This window comes from Andrographis paniculata, unplaced genomic scaffold, assembly GCF_009805555.1.
Source record: "Andrographis paniculata isolate CXL003 unplaced genomic scaffold, ASM980555v1 Contig45END, whole genome shotgun sequence".
Lineage (NCBI taxonomy): Eukaryota > Viridiplantae > Streptophyta > Magnoliopsida > Lamiales > Acanthaceae > Andrographis > Andrographis paniculata.
In genome coordinates, this window is record NW_026137579.1 from 1049117 (window position 1) to 1067323 (window position 18207).

At 37.3% G+C, this 18207-nt stretch overlaps 3 protein-coding genes across 9 annotated transcripts; 1 reads left to right on the plus strand and 2 right to left on the minus strand.

The window, feature by feature from the left end:
* Positions 1 to 366: 366 nt before the first annotated feature.
* Positions 367 to 8281, minus strand: LOC127251532 (formin-like protein 18). The gene is made up of 17 exons (XM_051275262.1): positions 8154 to 8281; positions 7003 to 7703; positions 6115 to 6336; positions 4727 to 6027; positions 4455 to 4589; positions 4033 to 4105; positions 3224 to 3322; positions 3017 to 3058; positions 2842 to 2922; positions 2713 to 2763; positions 2539 to 2620; positions 1879 to 1973; positions 1428 to 1499; positions 1221 to 1337; positions 961 to 1029; positions 811 to 877; positions 367 to 644 (listed from the first exon to the last, which is right to left on the minus strand). The coding sequence occupies exons 1-17, from the start codon at positions 8224 to 8226 to the stop codon at positions 550 to 552; spliced, it is 3375 nt and encodes a 1124-aa protein (XP_051131219.1). The 5' UTR covers positions 8227 to 8281; the 3' UTR covers positions 367 to 549.
* Positions 8282 to 8816: 535 nt separating this feature from the next.
* Positions 8817 to 10609, plus strand: LOC127251827 (uncharacterized). 6 transcript variants are annotated; one of them, XM_051275720.1, is made up of 2 exons: positions 8817 to 8949; positions 9703 to 10609. In XM_051275720.1, exon 2 carries the CDS (start codon positions 9771 to 9773, stop codon positions 10392 to 10394), a length of 624 nt encoding a protein of 207 aa, XP_051131677.1. In that variant the 5' UTR covers positions 8817 to 8949; positions 9703 to 9770; the 3' UTR covers positions 10395 to 10609. The 6 variants fall into 6 exon arrangements, with proteins under 6 accessions (XP_051131677.1, XP_051131681.1, XP_051131680.1 ...); XM_051275724.1 differs by having other exon boundaries at positions 8826 to 8945; XM_051275723.1 differs by having other exon boundaries at positions 8827 to 8953.
* Positions 10610 to 13014: 2405 nt separating this feature from the next.
* LOC127251773 (uncharacterized) lies at positions 13015 to 18204 on the minus strand. 2 transcript variants are annotated; one of them, XM_051275633.1, is made up of 10 exons: positions 17942 to 18204; positions 17030 to 17114; positions 15674 to 15748; positions 15536 to 15572; positions 14789 to 14872; positions 14649 to 14709; positions 14415 to 14521; positions 14162 to 14227; positions 13451 to 13595; positions 13015 to 13373 (listed from the first exon to the last, which is right to left on the minus strand). In XM_051275633.1, exons 1-9 carry the CDS (start codon positions 18021 to 18023, stop codon positions 13485 to 13487), a joined length of 708 nt encoding a protein of 235 aa, XP_051131590.1. In that variant the 5' UTR covers positions 18024 to 18204; the 3' UTR covers positions 13015 to 13373; positions 13451 to 13484. The 2 variants fall into 2 exon arrangements, with proteins under 2 accessions (XP_051131590.1, XP_051131589.1); XM_051275632.1 differs by having other exon boundaries at positions 13462 to 13595; positions 17942 to 18201.
* Between the last annotated feature and the right edge of the window lie 3 nt (positions 18205 to 18207).

Consider the following 18207-nt stretch of genomic DNA (forward strand, 5'->3'; position numbering starts at 1 on the left):
CGAGATCGGTTAAGTGTGATTCAAAGTCGATAACATAGTCAATATAAATTTCTATAGAGTTACCTATAATAATAAAATAAATATATAATAAATTGAATTGTTATACTAAAAATAAGTTAGTATTATTTTAACTTAGAAAAAAAAAAGATCAGTAGTATACACACGAGTTAAAGAAGCTGATTTTCCGTAGCGATGTGAGAACACATACACAATACACTTTCATCGATTTCACACCGAGGAATTTCGACATCGACTAAATTTGGGACTCAGATTCAGGCAAAAACGGATAGCCGCTTAGAGCACAGAATCTGGTAAATACAAATAAAAAAGGAAAAAAAAAAAAACAGGATTGATGGATATGGAAAACGACAAGAATACAAAAGTAATATATAATCATCGACAACTAATCTAACCTGAGCGGTATTCAGTATTCTCAACATGCTTGATCTTACCTGATCCAAACATAATCTGCAGTCGACATTGTGCATTAGTTAGTAATTCATTATGGCGGAACATTGCGCCGACTGCAGCTCCTTCTTCGAACCGTCCTTATCTGTCTTGTTTCTTATCAAACTCCAGCTGCAGGAGGTTTTCTTCATGTGCTTTCTTAAACATTCTTACAAAGTTCAGAAGAATCGACATTACTGCGCAAGAAATCCGTAGTTAGAATAGCATTGCTGAGGTATAGATATTCTTTGGATATCAACAGCTGCCGGCGCAACCAGACATAAACTAATGCTCACCTATTGCTATCTCATCCTTTTTATGAAATCAAAACTACTGTTAGTACTAAGGATTTTAAAAGGCTACCTTGCTCCAATGGGCAACGCGCCGGATCTTCGCCAAAATAATTGATCAATGAGTCCAAATTTCGACCCTGCAGAAGAATCAGGATTCAGATGGGCAAAAAAACATTAAAATCCACACCCACTATTCAATTATTGAGATATCGGTACATACCACTCTGCCATAAAGTGAAGACAGGGACTTCACTTCATCTTCGGCGAAGGAAAGGAATTCGGTCAGAGACTGGAAGAAAAAACACTACTATTACATCTATAAGAAAATTTTAGACAGGCAAAGGTTAAGTTATGTAGTTGAAGTTATCCGTAACTTGTGAAACTAATGATCTGCAAATGAAATCATGCAATGCAAGCTTTGGGTGTCTTAGCTATCATCCGAAAAGTTAACATTGAAATTCTTCTTCGAAGAAACTACACCTTTTGGAACTGGTCTGACACTGGTCCATCACTTTCAGACATGGTCAGCTCTTGAAATACTTTTTCGAGGCCCTTGTTGATGGCTTGCATTTCGTCGGCCAAAAATTTCAGTTGTATCTAATAAAATGGAATGCTTTAGAGCACCAATCATATTTACTATATTTCTGACAAAGAGATAATCATAGAAAGAAAGAACTAAAAAATTACCTTAGATGCAGGTTCAATTGAAGAAAGATCTTGCCAAAAATCAAGAAGCTCCGGTAATTTATCAAAAAGTACCTGGCGAAAAATATATATACATATATATTCGTGACTTTTAGAATTCAAACTACAATTTGGAAGTATGTTCTATCATCCATAGAAACAGCTGACCGGAATATGAATAATGATGATACATCACACTTGTGCTAATAAAGACTACTATAATATCTATCATTCTTCCTTAGAATATGAAGTTAATGATCATTTCAAAAAGGAGAGTAATGTTTTTATAAATTTATGTTTAAAGAGCATCATCATGATTGCATACATTTAACGATTAAGCAATTAAACAATAAATTATTTGTTTTGAGCCACAAGTTGCACTAGCTTAATCATATAATTACCTTCACTATTGTGTTTCGGCAGAATTTAGATGCAAAGAAATGCTAAGCCACACCTTGCAAAGATAATGCATGAGCGTCGTCTTGGAATTCCGGGCACGAGTTTCAGTAAGTTTGAGAAGGCTATCCAACCTGAAGCCAACAGCGGAGCCTGCCACAACAATGTTAGGAGAGAGTAAGACTTGAGGTTTGTTAGAAATACAAAGACTATAACTATTTTGCGAGAAAACTACAAAAATGGTCAACTAAAGTGAATTTACAAACTCAACTCGAGGATATAATGTAGTTGCTGATCGTGCCAGAGCAGATTCCCAAAATGTACTAGTCATTTAGTCATGAACTTTGACATAAAATGAACACTTAATTATATAGGTGCATGGGTAGTAAAAATAAGCAGAATATCAAATACAAACATATGAAATCATGGTAAGTCTAATAATGAAATATATAGCTTCGGTCTTTAAGTTCTGTTTTAAGGAATTATGAAAATATATATATATAGCCAAAATATGCTCGTATTATGCCGCTGATTTCCTTTCCTTTGATTTCAGTCATTATCCATTACAATCACAGAAACATGCAGACATTATTTCAGAGGCTTGGAAAGATTATCAAGCCTTTGATTAACCGAATTGACAAAAACCAAAAACATGCCATCACAAAGAAGATATACTTAAAGCAAAATGCTAAATGCCATATGACCACATTTAACTAACCTCTAGCTGTTCCGTGGTTTAAAGCATTGCCCAATGAAAGTATTGTTTTCATGATTCTCTTCAATTTAGACGACCCTTTGATCTGATCAGGAAACACAGTTGCACTGATTAATGAGCCACCAATATTTGCATGCTTGTGATAAAAAAAAGAAAAAGAAAAAAAACACTCCTTACCTGATCTGCAGCAGAATTTAGAACATTCAAACTCTTCCTGAGGTCAGAAACCTGAGGGCGGCAAAATGGTGAATAGTATAAGCATTAAATTTCCAATGTTGAGGTATATAAAAATGTGTACTTTCTGACCTGGGAGTGAAATTGAATCTTAAATGAATAAACTCTCAACTTATACTCTATCCTTGGCACTTGCATCAGCTCCAAAAAGAACTGAAATCAAGAAGACAAATTCGTAAACATAAAAATATTAGAAGTACCCAATAAACCAACACAATAGGCGACAAACAAGTCAGATGATACAAACCTGTTCACATTTCCCTAATTTATCTGTATCTCCTTTGTAACCCTTTGAAACAGAAATAAATAGATTAAATGCCACAAAAATGATGAAAAAAATCTTTTCTTGTATATCTTTTGTGTAAATTTATATTGATAGATTTGATCATTGGACATGTAGTTCAAGTTTTATTGGATGCAAAAAGAGTGCAAATAACACTTTTACAGATCCCACCTTAAGAATTTCCATCTCATCTGTTGTTGGACAAAACTTGATGAGATTTTCAACCTGATCAATATCTAAGGCAGAATCTTCCAAAGCAAGTACTGAAATCTGTGAAAGTTAACACAAAGCAAAATAGTATATAACAAACTATTGCATAAAAATTGTCATATATGAAGAATTACCGAATCCAAAGCAAGCGTAAACTTTTGATACTTTTGTCACAAGGTTCTTATGCAATCAGTAGAATAAGGAGGACTACCTCTTCATACTTTTCTATTATATAAACCAATATATTATATGTACTCATATGAACATTTAACACACACAAAAATACAAACACTATAAGTAATTACTCACTCCAGGAACCCCATTTCACCAAACAAAAAATAAAGCCAGGTAGGTAGAGTCATCATGTTTTGTGTATAGATACTTTCAGTTCAAGCACTTTTTACATGCGTAACACTAATTGGTCAAAGAACTTGAGAGTTAATCTAATGAAATTTTAGAGCCTTAAAGGGAAGCATAGACAAAATTTTGAGGAGCAAATTACCAAAAATTCCCTATCCCGTAAACACTTTGTTGTTTACTTTTAGTTGAAGAGGTGGAAACTGAACAACAAATGGATGGAAGTGTAATAAAACAATAGCATCTAACTGCTAACAAACTAAACTCGGTATCCAAAAACAAAGGAAAAGGGAGAAAAAAAAATAAAAGCAAATGACTAAAGTGAGCCCGACGATTGTAAAAGCCTGGATGTGTTTTAAGGGCAAAACAGGCATGAAAACAACAAAGATGCTGTTATCAAAGAGCCAACTCACTAGCATATCTTGCAAAGGGATTTTCACTTTTGAGAGCATAATTTCACAATTGTATGCCCGTCTATGATCTATCTGCAAAAAAATGGAAAGAATCGGTTTAGATTTTGGCGGCAATCATACCGCAAAACTTAATCCTTTAGCATGCCAAATTTTAATGATGGCTGGCTGAACATTGGCCAAAACTGGGGTGCGGTGCCATTGATAGGACATATTATTTGAATAGAAACCATCAAATTCAATCCATCAAATAGTAGTTTAACGAGAAGCAGGCAATGTTTACATGGGGCTAGTTTGTGAGAAAAATTCAACTTTTGGAGTATTATAGATTGAGACTTAAACAGGCAATGTAAAAGAAATCATGAAAGAACAACTCAACTCTCCAAGCACCAATAAATAGATAATATATGTATATATAGAGAGAAAAATAAATCACCAGCTGCACTTTTTCAGGTTTCTGCCCCAGTGAACCTCGTGAACTTGGTTTCCTACTTGAACTCCCATCTGGACCTGCAGCTGAGAAAAGAGTTTCAAGTTCTGACATATCTATCTCTGGCGCCCTAATGAAAATTAAAACAAAATAATTAATGCAATGAAAAGAGAATGAAAAACATATAACATTTATATGAATACAAAAATATACACATATATGTGTGAAGAATTAAACATGACAGCGAACAACTTGAGCAGCACTTACTCAGAAGCATCTCCAGATTTTTGACCCTCTGCCCACAAGCTCCCTGAAACTGCTCGTGATATTTTCAACCAATGCAATGGCTTTAATTTCTTTGTTTGGGTGTTCTTTGAAGTTATTGCACGAGAAAGTAACCCTTTGCCTTTAGTTCCAGGTGGAGGGATGAAAGGAGGTGGAGGAGATGGAGAAACAGACAAGCCACTCCCTTTCTTACCAGTAGTAGAGATAGAATTCGATGCACTTCTAGGTTCCTCAGTGGAAAGAACTGGAGGGGGTGGTGCTGAAGGAACATATGCAGAACTAGTAGATCCATGATTAGCATCAGGGGCAGGAAGCAGAGGTGATGGGGATGCTGTTGATTGATTTGTAGGTATTGGAGGAGGTGGAGGAAGAGGAACCCCTTCACCGGAGCTTCCATTAGTAAGCTCCAAGGAAGGAGGTGGATGTGTGCATGAATTATATCCAGTAAGTGGGGGCGGTGGAGGATTAGGAGGTGCACCCTTCCCACCATGCATAGAAGGCAAAGCAGAAGGCACGGCACTTGAAGAAGAAGACTCCTTTAAAGGAGAAACTGGAGCACAAGAACTACCACTAGAAGGCACTGGAGGAGGTGAGGGTGGTGACTGACAGACTGCAGTGCTGTTGTGAGCTCCATCTCCAGAAGCCAAATTTTCTTTTGAAGGGGCAGTGCAAGGAATTGGAGGTGGGCAAGTTGAAAGTTTTTCAGTTGAGTTCTCAATCGAATGGGAGGTAAGAGGAGGCAAATGTGAAGGCCCAAATCCAGAAGTTAAATTTTCATTTAAAGGGGAGGAAGGTGGAAGAGGTGGAGAACATGCATAAGTGTTAGCTGAATCAACTCCAGTGTCATGAACATCATTTGGAGTGAATGAAAAATAGTTCAGGGAAGAAAGAGATCCAAAACTAGAGGATTTCCTCATCTTCACTGTAGAGGAAGAACTCAGATCAACATTACCATCCATAAATTTCTGGAAAAAGTTAGAGTGGTTCGTTGAAGTTGAATCTGTTGTAGAAGCAGATTTAACACCTTCGGCTGAAAGGCTCTGAATCAAATTAGCCTTTTCAGCATTATAGTAAGATTCACCTATTGCCTTTGCATTGGAGTCAGCCAGAGGTTGGCAAGCTTCAACTGCATCATCCAGTTTCAGATCCCACCAGTCGATACTATTAAATATTTCTCGAGCTTTATTGAATGCTTCCACGGGAAGGCCATCCCACTCTTCACTACTACAAGAAGAGTCAACAGGTGTTTTAGTTGGCGTAGCATCCATCTCCGAGAAAAGAACCTTGATTGATATAGCAGATTCCCTAATTATACTGATGCCCCAATAAGAATTAGAGAACCATACTATCAGATAACATTAAAAGCATACCTCTACCTTGAAGTCCTTTGGAAATAGATCCTTTGAATCCCATAATATGTCAATTTCATCATGATTGAGCATCAAAATATTTGACCTAACAAAAGCTGTGTTAAACATTACACGAAACATCACCACTTCCCGGTTTGTGTCTTCATGCAAGTTGGTACACTCCAGTACGATATCACCTTTAATATGACAATTGATAACAATCTTTGCTAATTCACATTCTGCCTGGAAATAACCAAACAAGAGGTAGAGAGCTCAGAAGTTGATATAAGTAGCACCTACACAAGTACACTCTCAATCATAGAACTGATGAATGAAACGCAGTATTCGAGAGTGAACCTTTAATGAAGATTAAAGAAGAATGGCATAACAACCTTTCAACAGAAAAATGAAACAAAACATGGAACATGTATATTAAATTGCATATAACTTTTCAAAAATATACCAATTTTTGCTACAAGTTTTTTATGGTGTGCAGAATAAATATTCTAATTAGTTTTTTTATTCATGAATTCATATATATTTGAGCTTTCAACAATATCTAGCAGAACTTCAAGTTTGCTATTACTGTGTAGGAGATGTTATCAGCTTCATCATTTGTAAAAATTACAAACAATATACATATATATATACTCAATATGAAGCAGAAAACAAGAGGTTCCCAGCATTTTGGTCATCGGCACACACATAGGTATATATTTACATGAATGAGAGTTCAGGTTTTTAGTTTAAGAATATGAATGGAGAAAGTCAAGTGTTACATGAAAAGAATATTGAAACCAAAGCATCAAGTTCACAAAGAAAAATAGCAAGAAAATAATGGATCTGCTTATGCTTGCAGACAATGTGTACTTTTCATCAAGTTATGGTAATGATAGTTAGTGCAGTCACCTGCTTGTAGCGTCGCAGTGTCTTACTATTCTTTGGGGTTGAGAACAAAACCTTTGGTTCACGATCTGAATCAAGCAAGGGATTTTGTCCATATATGCAAAATATTGGTCGGCAGCCATTCTCTCCATCAAAATTAGGAATTGTTCTAATAATGACACAATCCATGGTGAGTGCCCGGTCTTGCGGGGGCCATTCTGTGGCAGCATTCCTCCTTGATACATACTGCAAGTACCTTATCTGAGAAGGAATAGGATTTAGAGGTGAAAGCAAGTACAGAAGATCGGGGGGAGCATGCTTGTAAACCATGTCCAGAGTTTTAACCTCTCCACTGTAAAACTTCCTATAGATCAGCAATGCCGCCAACATAAAAGCCAATACCGGCCAACCACAGCGTTCACAATGCATAAGAAGTAGATTTTGCAGCCCCAGTGTAAGCCAGCTTTCACAAGATTTTAGAAAATGGTGGATAACCTCTAGTGAAAGCAGTGGACAACCTTCATATTGCCGAGGATACTCAACTATGGTCATATCATTTTCAGCAAAAACATCTGCAAGCTGACTCTGGTTCTCACCCTCCCGGAAATTGAAAGCTAAGATTAAAGCATCAGGATAGTTTCCCCTAACTCGAGCAACAATATCTTCCACATAACCCTTGTAATCTTGCTCTTCCAAAGCACCGGCGGTGAAACAACGATTAAATACTTTACAAATGAAGATGAAGCAAAAGCAAGAATTAGACCACTACAGGTTAAACTAAAAGCCCTTTATTCCATGCAAGTTACTGCCAAATAAAATGAAATCACGAAATGAATAGCAACAAAAGACGCATGCCAATTTCATATCTATTTGCTAATATTCACATCAATGGTACTATTTGACTTGAACTGGTAAATCATCAGTTTAACATTACAATCTAAGACAAATATTTTAGGAGCAACAAATTCCAAAGATCCTTCTTCGAAGGTCTATTCAGATGATCCATAGGAGTATGTTTGAGGATGCTGTTTTTGAGTCTATAATTTTACCAATAGACACTAGCAACTCAAACAACGCCTCCACTCTCCCAATAACAATATTAATAACACTCAGTCCATGATCCCAATCTACAACAAGTTCTACACAGAAACCAATAGCAGAGTCAGAAAGCTCACCGTACACTCTCTCGCAGATCTCGAGAAGCCCTTCCGGCGGCTTGCGGTGGAACAACTTCCGCAACAAAGCCATTATCCAAACAAGCTATTCGGCCTTCTCTGGCAGCCGAAAAAGAGATATTTTTATGATTCCTGTCAAACCGATCGATCGCCCGATTCTGGGAATTGCATGCAGACGCGCTGCCTCGGCGTGCTACAGACGAACTTCTCCACAAACGTGTGTTTGTATGATTTTTGCATGAGTAATCAAATGACCATCATCACTAGGCCCGTATTTCGATTTCAAAAACATCGAATAACCCACCCCGGCCCAATATTACTGCAGTGTCGAAATCGCTGTCGGAGACCGGTACGGGAGTGGGAGTGGCGGAGGATCCTGTTTCTGGCATTGCAATTGCAACTACTTCAACAGCGAAGAACATCCTTCTGCCGTGAAGGATGCGTCTTGCAGGATTATCAGGCTAAAATCTTGTTTTTAAACGGAAAATTTAAAGTTACGTCAATTATGGTAATCAGTAATTAAGACGTTATTATGGCACTGGGCCGGGTACTCGCCCAAGCCCATTTTTTTATTTATATTATATATATAAACTCCATGAAGGGTAAATAAGTAAAATGACGAGAAGCCATTGGGCACAACGACCTCTGTTTGCTATTAGTAGTGAGCAATTTGGAACCCAAATCTAAATCCGGAATGAGGCTGCGGAGGGGGAGGTGTTCATAAGGGCGGTTGCTCCTCTCTGTATTTGCCCATGATTTCTAGCCATCAATAAACAGCCCTTCTGTATGTATGTATGTATGTATGTTCCATCAATCATCCATTCATTCATTAATTAAATTATTACTCCCTCCGTTTCCATATCAATCCCATATCTATTTATCGATCTATCTATCTATTCATATTCTGGATAGTGGTGGCGACTGCGGTGGGCTATGATGATGCCTTTTTTTTTTTCTTTTTTTTTTTCCGGTATTCGCTGGCGGAGGGGGTGAAGAAACCGCGCCGTATCTTGGCGGGGCGACCCATGTTAGGGTTTGCAGCCATGGCGGTGTCTGATCTTGTTCTCCCCCCTTCTCCACGATAAGTCCGGCAGATCTGAGCCTTTCGCTTAATTCATATATGCTTTGTGATTTTTATTCAACTTGTTATTATTCCTTTGTTTTCCAGAAATGATGAAAAAAAGAAATCCCTACATATAATTTGGTCGTTAACCTGGAATGTTAGCAGAAACTTTTGTTCTTAGTGTATGGTCTTGCTGCCGCCATGGTAGTTTCTTGTTTTCGTCATTTTTTATTTTTTATTTTTAAAACTATAGCTCCCTTTATGTTAAAACTGACGTTTGTTGTTTGGTAATTCTTTGAGTTTGACGAAATTCAGCTGATCAATGGTCTTTTGTTTCGGACTTCCGTGGAGATTACGTCAATACACTGGATAATTTCAAGTTTTGCAATCTATATTAGATATCTTTTTATTAAGAAATACTTTTAATTTGGACGAATTAATTAGTTCTGACTTGTGTGGATAAGGTCTATCGTTTTCGATAAACAGAAGCTGACAATAACAAAGGGTAAGGATGAATCAATACATTTCACCAGAAGGCACAATCTTGAGTCTTGATGGATCGGAGAAAGGAAGCATGGAGGCCAGTTCTGATAGCCATGAAAGGCCATCCCGGCACAGGAAAGAGCACCCTGGCAAAAGCTCTTGCAAAGGCCATCAAATGCCCGTTAGTAGACAAGGACCATTTCCGGGACTGCACCTACCCAATTCAACAGGCCCTGCTGCAAACTTCACCTGCCATGGCTGCCAAGCTGCTGAACGACCTGTCCTACGAAGCCATGAGGCGGGTGGCGGCAGCCCAGCTTGGCTTGGGGCTGAGTGTGGTTGTTGACTCTCCGCTCTCCCGGCAGGCCCATCTAAACTGCCTGATGGAGATGGCTGCCAGAAGCGGCGCCAGGGTGGTTGTGGTGGAGTGTAAGCCAGGGGATGAGGGAGAGTGGCGCCGGAGGGTGGAGGTTAGGGGCGCTGATTGTGGCGGAATGGGGTGGCATAAGCCGGCGACATGGGAGGATATGCAGCGGTTGCTGGAGGAGTACGGCGGGTGTTGGGAGTTTGACGTCGGAGACGTGCCGAAGCTTGTGGTGGACACCACTGGTGGGGTTGAGGTTGAGGAGATGGTTTCCAAGGTTATTGAATTTGTTGATTCTTGCAATCTTGATCAGGAGTCTCGGGACAAGTAGTTGTTAATGGCAGACCGATCATTTGGAAAATTATTAGAGTATTTCTAATTTGAAGTTACAAAAGATAGAGCATTTGTAGTGTATATATTATTAGTCCTCTTCACCGATTTCATCAAAATCTTTGGATGTGTTTGTCTGTGGGTTTGGATTTAGATTTGTATCTTTAATTAGTAAAAAGCTTCATATATATAAATAAATGTTGGGATTTATTATTATTATTATTTTTTTTTTTAATAACGTGAGAACTCTTAATCATATTTTTAGGTAAATGTGAGGATTTGAATCCATCACAAAAAAAAAAATAAAATAATAATAATAATAATTGTTTAATTTGATAATTTTTTTTAAAAAAATATAAATAAAAATTGGTAGTAAAATTTCACAAATATATATTTTTTTGGATCTAAACGGAGCCTTCCTCTCTTATAGTTGTTAGTTAAACAATATATATAATAATAAATGAAGAAATTTAATCGATAACGCCGGCCCATTTTGGATTTGAACGTTCAGGGTTTGGGTTGTGAATGGGCCGGCCCATTTTCAACACCTGTGCAACATAACGAAATATTATTATTGAATAAAATAATAATAATAATAATATTAATTAGGGCAAATATAAAACCCTTTCGATACAATAGAGTAGGAGCAACGGGGTAGATGCTCAGAACAGAAGAATGAGGGTTCCGGCGGCGGAGGGGAGGTAAACAATCGGAATTCTGAAAGGGTAGTTGCCATTGCTCCTTTCTCTGCTGCAATTCCCCGTGATTTCTTATCTCGAAGTCCAAAAATCAACAACCCTTTTAAATTGAAAAACAAACAAACACACCCAAAGTTGATCGATGATAGCCTCGATCTCTCTCTCTCTCTCTCTCTCTCTCTATATATATATATATATATGTATGTGTGTGTGTGTGCATATTGACACACTCATGATGCGAAGGGCTATGATGATGTTTGGCGATTGTTCTGAGCTTATGAATCGGGCATTGAAATGGATCGAGCCGTATCTTGGCAAGGCGGCCCGGATGGCATCTGCTTGTGCAGATGCAACCGGCGATTTCTGCAGCCATGGCGTGCTTGAAGCCTCGATGCCTTGTCGATCTACTCCACAAATCTGAGCCCCCTTACATAATTTGCCTTCTTTCTATTTTCTCTCTTTATTTTCCCCCAGTTCTCTTTTCTTCTATTTTTTCATGTTGATGCCTTCTTACTTGCAATTTAACCATAAACGGAAGTGTAGGATTAAGTAAACGAACATTCTTAGTGGCTAAGAGCGAAAAGGATGGGTAAAAACACCATTAGCAGAGTCCATGATATTTCAGTGGCAACGATGTAAATAACAGAGAAAAGGAGGGACAAAAAAAGTAAAGCAACCAAGTTCACCTCCCCATTTATGGGCACACGAAACCCTACCTACCTACCAACATCATCAGCCAGCCCAGAAAGCAAGAATGAGGGTTACAGAGAAATTAGGGATTTTCTTGAAGGGTGGTTGCCCTCTCTGTATGCCCAGTGATTTCGATCTGGTCTATCCCAACAGCCCTTCTTCAACAGCAGTAAGTAAGACTGTGGGAAATAAATAAATAAAATAAAATAAATCTCACGCCATGGATGGCGTGGATTCAGCCGGTGGATTCTTGGCTGTCTGTCTGTCTGTCTGCTTGCCTGTCTGCTTCTATGGTTCTGTTCTTTTCTGTTCTATCTCTGAATGAATGAATGTGCTGTGTTGTATCTGTATGGGGCTGTGACGATATTTCGCAATCCTTCTTGCACAACTGGGCTGGTGAATCGGGCGGGGAAGACCCGGCCCGTACCTTGGCGTGGCGACCCGGATGGCCTGCTGTTGCAGGCAACCGGTGATTCTGCAGCCATGGCGTGGTCTGGTTTCTCTTTGCCTGTTTGTAAACCAACAGATCTGAGCCTCACTGCTTTATTTTGATTAATCGCTTTGCTATTAATTTTTTTTCAAAATATTTTGCTCTTGATCTTCTTCTCCATATTTCCTTTTTTGTTTTTTTATTGTTTGTTTGTTTTCCTGAATTGCTGTGTGAAAGTACAAATTATTTGGGAGTTTATCTGCAACTGAGCTGATTCCAAGGATTTCTTTTTTATTTAGTTAAAGGTTTGAGAGATTATGTAATTGAAATTTCTGTTTCTAGTCTAGATATATATATATATATAATAATACATAACATGTTTGTTGAAAATTGCAATTTTCTCTGTCGATTGTTATTATCATATTTATTTTATAAAAGAAGATTTAAAATGGAAGAGAAAATTGAAAAGGCTTGAAAGAAAGATGAAAAGTGGAGATAATTGATGATATCTCTCTATATCCATTGGTAAGTTTGGTTTGTAAGTTTTGAAGAAAAAAAAGTGAGAGAATTGGTACATGGACATATTACACATCATTTACTAATAATCTTTCGACAATGAATAGAGTTAGTATGTTACGTACATATCTATATATATAGTGTTTTTTAATGAAATGTGCACAAACACAAACACAAGCAACTTTTACATTTTTTAGCATTTAATGAAATATGCACAAAATAACAAATTCTAGAGCAAATTTGCCCAATCTCGAGCAACCCAAGTTGACAAGAAAAAACCAAAAACAAAAAAACAAGGCATTTGTGCCAAAAAATTTCCAAAATGGCATATTCATATGTAAATTCTGCAAATTCATTTTAAACTAACATCATCTCACAGAATATAAGGTAAATGTCCAGCTTCCACTTTTCACATTTCTCCTTTTATCTCATGATACAATGCCAGACCAATATCCTTTGTCAAATAAAAGAAAAATAAGAAGCCCATAAGGGAAGCAAAAACTCTACTCTTTAACAGTTCCGAAAGAATGCCATTGGATGCGTTTGAAAAATTAGTGCAGAGCTCTCAAAACCTGTTCAGCATTTAAGGATTTTTGGGGACACTTTGCAGCTAACAGGGAGTCTCCAAACTTTTTGAAATGTGAGCCTGCAAGTGCATAAACCTCATAACAATATACGAGCACTGCCTTAGTACAGGCACCAGGAGAAACTCGTTTTTATTACCGCATGCTGACCTTGTAAAGAATGAAGTCCATAATCATGCAGGGGTCACTGTAGCTTCGTTTTCTTTCATCCAGTCAACAAAATTATCAAGAAGCAAAGGCCAAGCTTCAGAAGTGTCATAATCCCGCAGGTCTGGAAAGCTTATCTGTAAAATATATATGATAATACATGAACAAAAATTTGTCAAACTCAGAAAACGAACTTCAGATCCCTGCATTTAGGTCACTCCCAAAATTTATCATTCCTGAACCAAACAGCTTATACCTACATGGTTACACTTCAGAAACAACATCAAAAACAGGTCGTTTAATTTCGATCTGGCATCATTTTCTAAGAGGGCCATGAAATATGACTGGACTTGAGGGAACATGTCTAAAATAAGCTCCAAAGAGAAGGACGGCATGGGTTTTGCCTCTGTGTACATTCTAAGATCGTTTAGAGGTTTCAGGTCATTAAGAAAGTGACACCATTTTAATAAGAACAATCTCTCGCTGCACGCATGAGTAAGACTAACCATATGTATACTTAGGGCACAGAGTTCCCCACATAAGAGACATGAACAATAAGCAGAAATCTATTACAACAAACTTTATCACGGGATGACAGAAAGAAAACACTTACTGCTTAGTAAATTAGCATGTTTCAAGCCAAAAATATACAAATAGTGCAATATGCAACTAATTGAAAATTTAGAATAGCAATAAGAAATACCTCTTGGCAAAACCGAAGAAAGTTTGTCCACTGATCCATGTTAATTACCTTGTAGTCCTTCTGGGACTGAAGTTCATAAAATTTCACAAAACCATAAGTCAGTCCAGAGAGTAGCCAAAAAGAAAAGGCATCCAGCAGCTATCAGAAGTGGATCACACACTTCAGTGGACACCCATTGTTGTGAAACATGTAACATCTAATTTAAATGCAATGCCCTAAAAACTTAATGTGAGTACTTTAGCGGACCACTGACCTTAAGAAATTCAGTGAATGAATCAACTTGATGTTGATACATGCACCCTAAAACCAAATTTAGTAATAGGCAGGTGCTTTCGATGTCCAAACACTTCTGTTTTTCTTCTGTAAGAGTTGAAAAGAGCAACCAAGTTTCAGAAAACACGAATGATCATAGCTCAGAAGAACATGTGATTAACCTGAAACTCAGTATATCTGCTGAGAACATGTCCACAATGTTGAAAATGCTTACCTGTGAGGCAGTACTGGAATGCATATTTATAAAATCCTTCAAAATTCTCTGGACACAAGACCTTCACATCAACAAATTTAAACAGTTAGCAATCTCACTATTTTTCACCCAGGAAAGGAGTGTAAGCAACAGCAAGAAACCTCTCTCTCCAATACTGGCAGTGCCTTCCTTAGTTTATCGATTGTATCAACTCGAAGAGCTTTTAAGCCTTTTTGCCACTCATCCTGATGAGTGCAGAAAACATGAAAATTTTATAATACAACCCCACAGACAACCACATTTACAGACAAAACACTCGTACATCATAAACATCAAACTGAAAAACTAATTCTACATGGGAGCAATTCAGAGATGAAACAGAACATGCAGAAGGAATAAGCAATCATATAATTGCTCAACAAACTCCATACAATGTTGTATTGGTTCTGTTGCTATATGATAAGGTTATATACTTTCTTCAAATACTTATAATAAAGTTCTCTATCTTAATTCCCAAGATTAAACATTAACCCTTTTAAAAAGAGTGTCATATTTAGTAGATTAATGATTTGCTTTGTAATATAAAGTGTTGAATGGCCGGTGAAATGAAGTCAGTAGCATCAAAAGCTAAAATAAGGATGTGAAATGAGAATAGCAGGTACTAAATGATTTTGTAACCCATAATACAGGCTAACAATGTAAATTCATAAAACCAATAATTTGTGATAGTCCAATTCAAACTAAGAAATAAAGATATCCTAGAAGAATATACATACATCTAATATTTGTACTTTAAGGAAGTATACATCAACCACCGTAATGAGCAAAGAGTATAAGAAGTAAATGTACTTTGGATCTTAATAATAGGATAGCACAAGAAATAATATGTATGATAACAAAAGGCTTGCCTGAGTAAAATATCCCTGCCTTCGCGCATCCATTTTCCTGATGACGAGAGTGCAGATTCAGTTCCACAGGAAACACAAGTGATATCAATGATGAGGGACATTGCACTTTCTGAGATTTTTCGTCAATGAATAACTCACCATGCAAGCATCAAAATCCTCACATCAGTGTGCTCCACCTTTAGATCAGAACATAGTACTTCAATCCCATCTGGGCTGTGCAGCAAATATTGATGAGAACCATTTAGTACGAGCAAATAACAAACACATAAGAACCAGTGTCAATATTGTTTGGACCATAAACCATTGACAGCATTATAACAAGTAAAATCCCTGCTTTCTCGGCGAGATTTCTTTCATTTATTTTTTAGTACATTTCAATGTATTAACTTGCTTGGAAAAAGGATATACAATTATACATATCATTTTTTTTAAGAGCGTCTTCTAAAAAAAGAGGGCACGGACACAGAAAATGGTTAGTTTCTATTCTGTTGTAGAGATGGTTTTGGCGTTGTCATCTGGGAGTATGATGGATAATGGTGCTGGGGATGATAGCTTAGATGAAACAAAAGTTTAAAGCACTAGAGCAAGATCTGCCAAAACAAAAATTATTCATTTTTTCACTAAAAAGAAAACTTGGATCAGATAACTATCGATCATTTGGCTTGAGTAGCATTATCTATCTTTCCTATCCTGATAGAGATCATGAATTCACATAGCCATTTATTTCACATTATAAGTTCAGAAATGTTACGATTTTAGTTTTGGTCCCAACAATATCCAGGTCCTCAGAAGTCAGATGATATAAAAGAGTGCGGAGTTGATATGGGAAAAAATTATATCTTTACTGCTAACATGAATAATTTCATGAGGAAGATGTCTTTTAATTTCCAACAAGAGTGATTTCAAACTTTCAAGGAAAATTAGGTTGTATTAAAGGAAGTGCTGTCATTATATCAGCGCGAACATGTAGCCTAATTCTTATTGGGAACAAAATGAGAAGCCTGGTCAATGTGCTGCTGGAAATCATAGAAAAATCTTGAAAATTGGGAATTTAACAGATTATGGGAAATTAAAGAATTTCACCATATCAAAGAATAACAAGATGACAAGAAGCTTCCAGAATTCACAACCAAGACGAAAATATAAATTTATGACCTTCAAGCGGAAGCAAGAGGAATCCACCAATGCTTTAGATCAAATCACAGCATCCAAGGACAAAAAAGAAAATAAAGCACCACGGAAAGTTTAGTGTTGCCTACAGTCCTTAGAGATAAACATGTTTCCATGCAACCCAAACTGCTATTCAGAATATTCCATTTGGTAGAAAAGCAGTGTGAGGTTATCTGCCATTTAAATAACTACCTATAAGTTATAGAGTATGCTCACAACCTTGTCAGGAATAGAAAAAGCCCATCACTTACATACTCAAATCCAGCATACTGATTGTGAATGTTGCAAATAAAAAAGGACAGAAAGCTAATCAGAAATACTCACTCAATCGTGCCTAACGATTTGTTGCAATATTTGAAGTAAAGTTCATCAATGCGTTCTTGCATCTTGGTTGTAGCTTTACTTGATGCTGCAAAATAAATGAGATGTCAAAAGGTTGAAACTGGATGGCCAACACCTGGCATTCGGGATTAATGTTGTACGCCGAAAAGACAAACACAATCTTCGAGTATGTTAATTGTTATTTTCCAGGTGAAACTTGAAAGGTTCAACTGGATTTTGGGGGTGAAAATGGCATAATGAACATTAAAGTGGGGAAAAGAAAGCAAGAGAACACACTCACCATCTCCTGAAAATTAACAAGTAATCAAAGAAACAACACATGATTATTAAAGTTTTATCTAGCCACATTGTTAAGATGTTTTGTATTCAATGCTTTAGGCCTCGCAGAAACTGCATCGAAAATAACAATAGACGTGTAGTGTGATATTGCTGTCATAACTTTCTGCATCACAGGAAAAGACAATTTTTATATTAACCCAGTTGATTCTCCAAACATATTCATATGCATCCAACACTATAGCGCTCATATGCATAACAATATGATCAACCAATTAATCACCATACTAAAACCTCAGAAAGCTAAGGGTGAATTGATAGAGAGCTTCTTTGCCTCGCTTCAATATTCGAATTCACCTAGAATCACTAAAATCGGCGACTTATTTTATCAATGATAACAAGGGATACTGTCCTCGTTCACAACCTCGGGAATTAATCTTAAATTTTAAACAAAGAAACTAGGAATTTAATTCTCATCGGTGCCAAATCTGTCAATTAACCAAAGAAACGCGAAACTAAACTCAGAATCTCCAGCCCCTCAAAAAGAAATCACGCAGCAACAAATAATATCGGGAAAATAACCTCTGAACATAAAGAAAACAAGAACACAGAGCATACCAGAACGAACACCATCCCGGCGGCCTATCTTCATCGGTCCAGCAGTCGGATTATCAGACTTTCTCTTGGACGCCCGCGTCATCTCACCTATCCCCGTTCAATCAATCCCCGATTTCTTCTGTTTTTCCTTTCTTGAAATTGGAAGAGCGGTGGGTTGGTTTTGGGGAGGTTTCTTGGTGCGGGCGGGGAATTTTATACTTTAGGCGATCGTATGGGGGTGGAAATTTAGAAGACGCGGGTTTCCAAGGGTCGGGAGAACAAATTTT

Bases quoted from the DNA above. Each gene is read 5' to 3' on its own strand.
- LOC127251532 (XM_051275262.1), bottom strand. From the start codon at position 8,226: ATGGCTTTGTTGCGGAAGTTGTTCCACCGCAAGCCGCCGGAAGGGCTT. The intron at 3,059-3,223 runs GTGGGATCTGTA...TCTGTTTCAAAG, and splicing joins ATGAGATGGAAATTCTTAAG to GGTTACAAAGGAGATACAGA. The intron at 2,764-2,841 runs GTCAGAAAGTAC...TGCCGCCCTCAG, and splicing joins AGATTCAATTTCACTCCCAG to GTTTCTGACCTCAGGAAGAG.
- LOC127251827 (XM_051275720.1), top strand. From the start codon at position 9,771: ATGGATCGGAGAAAGGAAGCATGGAGGCCAGTTCTGATAGCCATGAAA.
- LOC127251773 (XM_051275633.1), bottom strand. From the start codon at position 18,023: ATGACGCGGGCGTCCAAGAGAAAGTCTGATAATCCGACTGCTGGACCG. The intron at 14,710-14,788 runs GTTTCTTGCTGT...GTTGATGTGAAG, and splicing joins TGCCAGTATTGGAGAGAGAG to GTCTTGTGTCCAGAGAATTT. The intron at 14,228-14,414 runs GTCAGTGGTCCG...TATGAACTTCAG, and splicing joins CATTCACTGAATTTCTTAAG to TCCCAGAAGGACTACAAGGT.